General features: G+C 43.5%; 1 protein-coding gene across 1 annotated transcript; it reads left to right on the top strand.

Moving 5' to 3' along the window:
• Positions 1 to 1648: 1648 nt before the first annotated feature.
• On the top strand, positions 1649 to 8957 carry ACBD7 (acyl-CoA binding domain containing 7). The gene is made up of 4 exons (XM_006872601.1): positions 1649 to 1660; positions 8515 to 8632; positions 8741 to 8803; positions 8884 to 8957. The coding sequence occupies exons 1-4, from the start codon at positions 1649 to 1651 to the stop codon at positions 8955 to 8957; spliced, it is 267 nt and encodes an 88-aa protein (XP_006872663.1).
• The last annotated feature ends 1362 nt before the right edge of the window (positions 8958 to 10319 follow it).

Genomic DNA, 10319 nt, shown 5'->3' with positions numbered 1-10319 from the left:
AGGGGAGTGGTTAATCTTACAGTCCTGAAACAGAGGACCCTAGGACCATCAAGAGAGAAACGCACAAGCAGAATGTGGGACCTTATCCAGAGAAGCAGCAGCGCCAGAGATGGAGGCAGAGATGGGGGCATAGAGAGCGGGAGTGACTGAGGACTCTAGATCCATGGACCAAGAAGAGAAGGACTAAGAGCTGGTAGCCAGGAGCAGACTTCCAGAATGTGCCCTTTGGAGATGTAAATTATTATATATGCCTGAGTGGTTAAATAAATAAATAAATAAAATAAAACCTAAAAAAAAATAGAAAAAAGGGATACTTTCTTGTGCTATGATAAAAATTGATTTTGAGATCAGATCTAATATCAAAATTTTGATAAAACATAAATGAATATCTTTACAAATCATTGAAGCTTTGCAAGAAGTTTACAGGAATGCTGCCCCTGTAAAACAACAGTTTTTAGATAAATCAAGTGTTTTAAATAAGGTTGGGAAGACCTCAAAGATGAGTCAAGAAAAGGGAGACCATCAATCTTGATCGATGAAGAAACTGTGGCTGAAGTACAGAAACTGGTAGAAGAAGACCACAGAATTACCACTGATGCCATAGCTACATGGTTCAGCATTTTCAGTTTTCTGTCAACATCTTGGCCTCCACAAGCTTTCAGTTGCAGAGGACTCAAAAGTGTTGCACAGCTAGCTCACAGTGCTGATCTTTTCATCATAGTGCTGATCTTTTCATCAGGAAAAAGTAGTAAATAAATTAAAATGAAGCTTTATGCACAAGCAAGCTAAAGTATTTCTATGCCTTTCTTCTCTATTACTATATTGTCAAAATCCGTAACTTTATAAACACTGAGTTTGGCATTCCTCCCAGCCATCTCTCTCCAGGAATGCTGCTGTTCCAAACTAGCCGGTAATGACCTGGAAATCCGGTTCCATTTCTTTGGAAAGTTAATGAAATGTTCATCACAACTCCATTCTGTGTGTCTTCAGACCTTGGAGTGACCTTGGGCTTGTTCCACTAAAGATCTAGGTCAGACTGAATAGATCTTGCGTTCTTGTGCCCTTACCATAGTCACAAATTAAGATGGTTGCAGAACGTGTTCAGAATTTAAGCTTTGCTTTATAAAGAGAAGAAAAGACCCTAACCACAGCCTTTTTCATTCATCATGAGTAGTACCTTCAGTCAAGGGTAGAGAGACTCAAGAGGTCTGAATGAAGACTGTCTACCATCCAGGTTTCGAGGAATTATGGAGAGAAGAGAGGTATATAAAAAAGAAATCCCAAGTGGCATCGGTGCCCTGGTGAGACCTCTCTGGTTTTCCTGAAAACAACCTCTTGAGAAAGAAAAGAGGAATGAGCCAAGAGCTGGGAGGAACTCATTTAAATTCCCTCTCTGCGCCTTACCTTTAGCTAGCAGCAGAAGAGCTCTCCCGCGCGGCTTTGGGGACCAGAGCTTGCGTTCCCTGCCAGACAGCTACCCCGCCCCGCCCCGCCCTCCCGCTCCTACGGCCAATGAAACCCAGCGGGCCGCGGAGCGCGGCCAATGGGAACCGTCGGCTGCGGACAGCCGCTTTTAAGAAACAGAGGAGGGGCGCGCGAGGATGCAAGCGTAGAGCGAAGAGTTCAGCTGCAGCGTGCGGTCGCCACCATGTCCCTGCAGGTAACCTAGAGGTGGGAGTCCGCGCGGGAGGCAGGAAGTCAGAGGTGATGGTACCAACAGGGAAGGGCTCAGGTGGGGCTAGGAAAGGTGGTGCCGGGGGCCCATGTGACGCCCCAGGGGAACACGGCGCAGACAGAAGAAACCCGCGAGCAGCGGCGCATCTGATCCAGCGCTGCCGGCAGCTCCTGCTGGTCTTCTGTGTCTCCTCTGAGCGGCTGCGTCTCCCTCCTGAGCCGAGTCGCTGGTGATCCAGAGGACACGCCTACCGCTTTCCAAGAGCCCCCTTTCTGCAAGTATAGAGCGCACTGGTTCCTTCTGTTGACTACGTGCCGGGGCTCGCTATGGCAACCCTTCTGAACCCCAGGGATTTGCAAAACTACTGCGAGAGGAAAAGTAGCCACTGTATAGGACAGGGTAGAATAAACCCATACACAGGGCAGCCTTAGAAATCCGATACAGGGTCAAAGAGTAAGAACGTATGCTCTATTAAAACAAAAGTAAAGTAATTTATTGAAGGCGTATTGCAACTACAGTTGTACAGCACTTTGCAAAATTACGAATTGCTCTCAGGTACAGAAAATGGTGGTTGTTGTTGTCAGGTGCCATCGAGTCGGAACCGACTCATAGCGACCCCATGCATAGCAGAACGAAACAATGTCCGATCCTGGGCCAACCTCACTACCGCTGCCACACATGGTGGTGGTTGGTGGTTATGTGCGGTGGAGTCGGTTCCGACTCACAGCGACCCTGTATAGGGTTTCCTAGGCTCCTCTTTCTTCCGCGGAACGACTGGTAGACTCGAACTTCTGGTTATCAGCTCAGCTAGAACGTAGTCCCTACACTACAGAAAGTTATTGCTGTTAAGTGCCATTGAGTCGGTTCCGACCCATAGCAACCCTGCCTAGGCTTGCCGAGGAGCAGCTGGTGAACTTGAACAGCCGACCTTGCAGTTCAAATGGCTTTGCAGTCTGGCGCATTAACCCACAGCGCCACACCAGGACTGCAACAATACCCATACAGGATTTTAAATCGGAAACTTAGAAGGGCTTTTATACAGGAGAAGGTAACCATTAAAATAGTAACCATTAGTCATATATTAGGAACTATAACTCATGCATTCGTTAATTTATTGATGCCCTGCCCTGGAGCTAGCCTACACAAATATTTTTGCAAAAATGGTTTTACTGATCTATCAAGGATAGGAGAAGCTTGTACAAAAACAAAAAAAAAAATTCTGAGAGTAGCTGCAGTTGGTTGCCTCCGCTCTTGTTCTTGCCGTGCCTGAGCCAGTGCAATATTCACTCATTACTGGAAGCTCAGCTTGAATGCTTCTTGTTGTTGTTGATGTTGTAAACAAAATGGAATTCATATTGCACCTGGGCAGAAGTTTCTCCTCTGCAGACCACCAAGGTCTGGGGGCTTTTTCACAATCTCAAGCAGCACCTCCTCAGATAAAACAGCATAGATGAAGGTAAGGCAGCATAGCTCCAGAGTCTGTCAATCCGTGCAGCCATACTCTTAGACCCCTGTAGGGAAGGCTTCTTCCACACATATCCCCTCTCCCCCACATCCCATGATCCCACCTTCTCCTCTGGTTCCCAGAGCACCTGGCCATTCCTCCTTTAAAGCAAGTCCCAGTCACCTTTTGTGGGCCTACTCACCATCCACTAGACTCTGAGCTCTTTTAAAGCAAATTCCCTTTTCATCCCTGTTTGCCTAGCAAAGGTCTGGCACCTCAAAGTGGGTGAGTACATTAATTAGATAATGTGATGAGCTCTGGGAGGACAGAGAACAGAATCAAGCCTATTTGTAGTCTTAATCATATTTAACCCTAACACCATCCCTCTAAGGCAGGTACTTTCTCCTTTGGGCTGTAGCTGAACCTCAGCGGAGCTTTGTTACTTGCACCAACTTTCACAGCAGTGTGTCTTAAAGCTAGAATTCAGGTCCTAGCATCCTGGCACAAGGCAAAATGCTTTTTGTTACAGTGCATCATGGTCAGGATGGGAAAGGCCTCAGAGAGGAGGGAACATCTGAACAACCCCTTAAAGCTGGGATAGGAAGGTAGAGCAGTATTAGGTACCAAGGAAGGGCATGCCTGGGCTCCGCTCTAGAACACCATTTTCTACTTGGCTTGATGTCGGGGACTGGCCTCCACAGGGAAGTTTGGTTCACGAAGTAGGGAGATCTGGCGGCAAAAGAGATAGAGAAAGTATATACACAAAGACGCAACGAGAGAAAAAAGGAGACACTCCGAGACCAGAGTGGATGCAAAACTGGCAGATGGACCCTGCATGGCAAGCAGCACGGCCCTGCAAGCAGTAAAGCATGCAAGATTCAATCTGCATCTGCTTTTTACTTCAGGGAGGGAATTTACACAAAGGAAGAAGGGGATTATTAAGACAGGGCACAGAAATGAAATGTGATTAATCATTCAAAACAGGACACAATGATTTACAGGACAGATTCTAAAATATACCTCGCAAATTATCTTAATAATCTAACATTCTTAATTTTCCAAAAATTCAAGCAAACTATTATAAATTACTTTTTAGGCTTAATTCCTAAGGCAAGGACATAAGGTTTCTCAAGGCTAACTAACATACCTATAGCACTTAATCTCTAATGGGTAAAGGTGAAAAGGATTTAAAAGGTCTGAAGAAAGTCAAGCTGTTTCAGATACCTGGTTTAAACTTTCAGGAGGAAGGAGAACATATAGGTCAAACTGATTATACCCAGGGGCGGTTTGAAGGGGCTGCCACCATTGTCTCTTAATCCAATATTCCCAGAATTTACCACTCCACCTCAAGTGAATACACTGGGCAGTTCCTCTCCAGAACCTCCCTGCATAATCCCAGCAAACCTGCCCTTGTTCGTCCTGAGTCGTAGAAGTTTTACTGCCTTAGTTCTAGGGGGAAGGTCGGTTTTATTTTTGTACATGGACAACAAGAGCTCATGTTTTAAGTTAATATCAAACATAACTGAATAGTTGTATAAGGTGCAATTCTGACATTCATCCCAGGTGGCTATAGCCTGTTCCTCAAAAAGGTCTGCTCCCAGGACCCTACACACTGCCAACACAGTGGAGACATTAAGAGAGGCACATAAAAACCATTTTCTCAGAAGCTACAATTACTAGAGTTAGAAGCATAGAATGAATAATAAGACCAAAGAAAATTATACAGAGCTAGCCCAACAGTGATTACACCAAAACCAATGAACCCGGGACATCAGGAGGTCACTGCCTTTGGCCCTCAGGGTCCCTGGCTAGCAAGTCTGAGTGGTGCCACCGTGTTGGTTTTTCGTCCAAGACACAGGGCCTCAACATCTCAGCGATTGCTGTCTCCAACAGCATGAGAAGAAGCCTTGGGACCCCTGAATTTGTATGCAAAACTGTATCAGAGATTGCACTCTTCCCTGGAGAGGTTCCATACCCTCTAAAATGTGAAGAACAATGTTCCAGAAACTCCTTCCTGATAGGCAGGCCTCTAATATGGGTTTTGAAAAGTCTTAGACTTCTTATCAAACCATGGCTTACCAAAACAAATTGAGTTGCAGTTGTTGGAAAGTGGCATGAGACTTTATAGCAAGCAGTACACTTTAGATGCCTTATACACTAGAAGGGGAAGAGCCCTACACCTCTCTCTTAATAGCTGTGTTCTGTTTGCCCTTAGGAAGTTCTGGACACTTGGAATAGTTTAATCTTCTTAATGTCCTGCTTCAGAGTAATTTTTTTCAGTTTTTCTTTAGAACTAGTTTTTTTTTTTTTTTTCCCCCTCCAAAGAGCCTTTTAATAAAAATACTAAATAATACTGATGGTGATGTGCTGTGGAATCGGTTCGGGAGCAGAAAGATGAGGCTTTCTCCTGTGGGACAGCTGGCAGTTTCTAACTGGCTGGTAGTTTTGAACTGCTGACCTGAGGTTAGCAGTCCAACTTGTAACCACTACGTTACCAGAACCACTGATAATCAGCCTTTACTGGGCACTCACCAGGTTCCAGGTAGTGTTTTAAGTGTTTTTGTAGTTGTTGTTGTTAAGTACTGTGGAGTCGGTTCCAACTCATAGTGACCCTACACAGAGTTTCCAATACTGTAAATCTTTACGGGAGCAGACCGTCTCATTTTTCTCCCACAGAACAGCTGGTAGTTTCGAACTGCCGACCTTGAGGTTAGCAGCCCAATTTGTAACCACTACACTACCAGAGCTCCTTTTACATGTATTAAATTTTAAACAATTCTCCTAATGACTTTAGGCATGAGTATTAGTTGTTTTTGTTGCTAAGTTGCTAAGTTGAGTTGACTCTTACTCATAGTGACCCTGTATAGGGTTTCCGAGGAGCAGCTGGTGAGCTTGAACCACTGACCTTGTGGTTCAAACCGACCTTGCAGTCCAGTGCTAATCATATGATGCCATACCAGTGTTAGTACTGCCCCATATTTCAGATGAAGAAACAGGGCAGAGAGGTTAAGTAACTTGCTGAAAATCACACAGCTGTGAAGTGATGAAGGTAAGGCAGCATAGTTCCAGAGTCTGTCAATAGGACAAGACAAGGGACTCACCCTTGTTCCATGCACCCATGCTCTAAGACCCCTGTAAGGATTGGTGATGAGGTTGAGTCACTTTCAAGGTAATTTAGGTAGGTGATCCTGGTCTCCAATTTCCAGGTGGTTTTTGTTCACCACAGAACAGCCGTTCCAGTTGTGCTACTATCCTGTCTTGGGACTGGGTGGAAATTTCATCCAGCAGTTTTGCTGACATCACTGGGGTTCTGATGTTACAGTCAGGCTATCCACTTTCTCTCGTAGGCTTTTGGTCTTTGGGTCAAAGGGGCCTCCGTCATTGGGGAAAGAATTAGGAGGGGGTGAAAGTAGAATACCTCATTTAACTTCCCTTGTTTAATAGCCAGACTAATGACAATTCCTGTTTGTTTCTAATTTAGACAAATGATACAGAGTTAAAAAAAGAAAAGAAAAGAAACATTTTAATAAGGAAAACCATCACAAAAGCCCTCTGTGCAGTGTATAACGAAGGATTCACGGAGAAAAGGATAAAGTGTCTAAGAGTACTGAGGTTACAGAGAAGGCAAAGTTGGGCTTCTTCCCTGTGTGGAATATCCCAAGGGTATGACACTGTCTGAGCCATGGGCTTTGAGCCTGGTCCGTCCAAGGGCCATGTGGAAGCAGGTAGGTAAGGGTTTTCAGAGTGTCAGGAACAGGGCAGACAATGTTAACTACTCAGAATATTCGCATACAGGAAGAGTGATAGCATTTTTTTCGCCTGCCATGCCAGAGACTATTTAGCAAACCATGGGCCAGAACTGAACATCATTTCTTTCCATCCCTTAAGTAAAGAACCACTAACAACAATAACAATATTTACATCCAGAATTTCCAGGAATCTAGAAGTCCTGGTGTGGTGCTGTAGGAATAGCACTTGACCACAGATCAGTTTGAACTGCAAGGTCGGCAGTTCAAACTCATCAGCCGCTCCTCAGAAATCCTATACAGTGTCGCTATGAGTTGTAATGGAATCCTTGACAACTTCAATCTTTCCTCCATTTATCATAGTATTATTTATTGATCCAGTTGGGAGAATATTAATTTTCTTTATATAGAGGTGTAATTCATACTGAAGGCTGTGTTCTTTGATGTTCATCACCAAGTGTTTCAAGTCCTCTTCACTTGCAGCAAATAAGGTTGTATCTGCATATCACAGATTGTTAATGAGTCTCTCCAATCCTGATGCCACGTTCTTCTTAGTATACACCAGCTTTTCAGATTACTTACTCAGCATACAGACTGAATAAGTATGGTGAGAGGATACAATCCTGGCTCACACCTTTCCTGTTTTTAAACCATGCCCTGGCCAATGACATAAATTGGTGGTAAAACACCATTTAGTAAAATGGTGGTTTGGGGAAGAATGTGATCAAGAAAGCAACTTGTAGTATAAGAAAAACACATACATAAGCTTTCAGTGTTAAGAATTTTCAGCACTCCAAATTTTGCCCAAGTGTCAGCTAAGTACCAGGAGAGGTGTCCACAGATGAAATAAATGAGTTTATTTGGTGGAACCAGAGCTGGAAGAGTCCATTTCTATTTGAAACCTTTCTCCTCCTCTTTGCGTACCCACTGCTTGGTGGTGGTGGTTGTTGTTATTAGGTGCCATCATGTTGGCACCGACTCATAGCGGCCCTATGCACAAAAGAACGAAACACTGCCCAATCCTGGGCCAACCTCACTATTGTTGCCATGCTTGAGTCCATCGATGCTGCCACTTGGCCAATTCATCTCGTTGGGGATCTTCCTCTTTTTCTCTGACCCTCCACTTTACCAAACATGATATCCTTCTCTAGCAAATGGTCCCTCCTGAGAATATGTCAGAAGTATGAGAGACGAAGTTTGGCCATCCTGGTCTCCAAGGAGCACTCTGGCTGCACTTCTTCCAACATGGATCTGTTGGTTCTTTTGGCAGCCCATGACACTTTCAATATTCTCCAACAACATAACTCAAAGGCATCAATTCTTGTATGGTCTTCCTTATTTACTGTCCAGCTTTCACATGCATATGAGGTTATTGAAAACACCATGGCTTGGGTGGTGGTTGTTGTTGTTGTTATGTGCTGTGGAGTCGATTCCGACTCATAGCAACCCTGTGTAGTGTTTCCAAGGCTGTGAATCTTTACGGGAGCAGAAAGCCTCGTCTTTCTCCTGTGGAACAGCTGGTAGTTTCAAACTGCTGACCTTGTGGTTCGCAGCCCAATTCGTAACCACTATGCTACCCCAAATTATGATGGCCCTGCCTAAAGTTAGCCAATTAAACTATATGCCGTTTTTCCTCCCATTTGCTCTAGGCTGATTTTGACAGGGTAGCAGAAGATGTGAGAAAGCTGAAGACAAGGCCCACTGATGATGAACTGAAAGAACTCTATGGGCTCTACAAACAGTCGGTAGTTGGAGACATCAATATCGGTACTACATCCGCATTTCCAAATCAACGTAATATGTCCTTTGAATAACGTGTATAGAAGCACGCAGTCAGAAGTAAACTTGAAATGGTATCTTCCTTTTTTTCGGCAGGGTGTCCAGTACTGTTAGATTTAAAACGCAAGTTTAAATGGGAAGCATGGAACCTCCAAAAAGGTTATTCTTAAACCAGTTAAACCAAATTTTCTTAATTTCCCAATACAGCAGACAATGAGAGTCTGTTTTTCTTTTTCTAGGGTTGCCAAAGGAAGATGCTATGAGTGCCTATATTTCCAAAGCGAAAGAGCTGATAGAAAAGTATGGGATTTAGGATTCAGCAGACGAGAATTTTTGCTTGTGGAAGTCTTCATAGTGGTATCATGATTCAACAGTAAGGGGAGAAATACATTGTTAACTCGTTGTGGATAATGCCTATTTCTGCTAACCAACATGAATTGTAATACTTAATTAGAAGTATACCAAAATGATAAATTTTACTTGCTTCATTCGGGTGATTTTTTAAAACTTGATTTTTATTTTTTATATTGCTCTGGTAGTATGTACACAAGAACATTAACAATGGTTGCCTGTTTTTTTATAATGAGTTATTACTGGTTTAATAAAAACTATTTATAAAGAATCAATAGTAATAATAATAATCAATAATAAGAACTTTGCTCTGTTACACAGAAGCAGGAAATTTGGAATCACAGATGTTCCTGGTTCCAGTTCTTGCTCTATGATTTCTATATTAGGTGGCCTCGGCCAAATTACTGAATCTTGTTAAACTCAATCTGTAGAATATGGGAGCTCTGGTAGCGTAGTGGTTACGAATCGGGCTGCGAACCTTAAGGTCAGCGGTTCGAAACTACCAGCTGCTCCGCGGGAGAAAGATGAGGCTTTCTACTCCCGTAAAGATTTACACCCTCGGAAACCCTATACAGGGTTGCTATGGGTCAGAACCGACTCGATGGCACATAACAACAACAACAACCAGTCTCACAGAAAGCTGCTGGACAAGGTGAATGAGAAAAGTAGAGTTATCCTTACACCTCATTTTAAAGCAAATACTACATAAAACATAAGAACAAATCAGCTGAAAATGTTAAAAACAAAGAAAAAAACGGATGAGTCTATCTATATAGCCCTTGAAAATAAACAAAACCAAAGCAACCCCATTGTCATCAAGTCTTCTGACACACAGATCCTGTTCAGGGTTTCCAAGGCTGTAAATCGTTTTCTGGATACCAGATAACCTCATCTTTCTCACATGGAGCAGCTGGTGGGTTTGAACTGCTGACACTGCAGGTTCTAGTCCAGTACTTATCTTAGAGTGCTACCAAAGCTCCTTCAGTGAAAGAAAACAGCCAGCCTGGAAATACCTACTATTTTTCTGTAATTTTTACATTTAAAATACAAATTTTAAAAACCAAACTAACATGTTGTTTAGTGCCTTCAAGTCTGTTCCAGCTGATAGCAACCGTGTGTATAGGGTTTCCAATGAGTGGCTGGTGGATTTCAACTGCTGATCTTTCAGTTCAAACCTACCTTGTGGTCCAGTATCAAGCAATATCACAGTAAAAATGTAAAGTCTGTGGCTTACAAGCTTTCAAGAGGGAACCTAGATCCAGAGGGCATGAAGGAAGGTAGGCTCTCCACTGAGTAGTATCCAATCTGTCTAGGCGGGACTGAT

This window comes from Chrysochloris asiatica, unplaced genomic scaffold (assembly GCF_000296735.1).
Source record: "Chrysochloris asiatica unplaced genomic scaffold, ChrAsi1.0 scaffold00206, whole genome shotgun sequence".
Lineage (NCBI taxonomy): Eukaryota > Metazoa > Chordata > Mammalia > Afrosoricida > Chrysochloridae > Chrysochloris > Chrysochloris asiatica.
Note: the sequence above shows the minus strand (reverse complement) of the source record. Positions and strands in the feature narration are given on the sequence as shown.

Bases quoted from the DNA above. Each gene is read 5' to 3' on its own strand.
- ACBD7 (XM_006872601.1), top strand. The intron at 8,633-8,740 runs GTACTACATCCG...TTTTTTCGGCAG, and splicing joins AGTTGGAGACATCAATATCG to GGTGTCCAGTACTGTTAGAT. The intron at 8,804-8,883 runs GTTATTCTTAAA...TTCTTTTTCTAG, and splicing joins AGCATGGAACCTCCAAAAAG to GGTTGCCAAAGGAAGATGCT.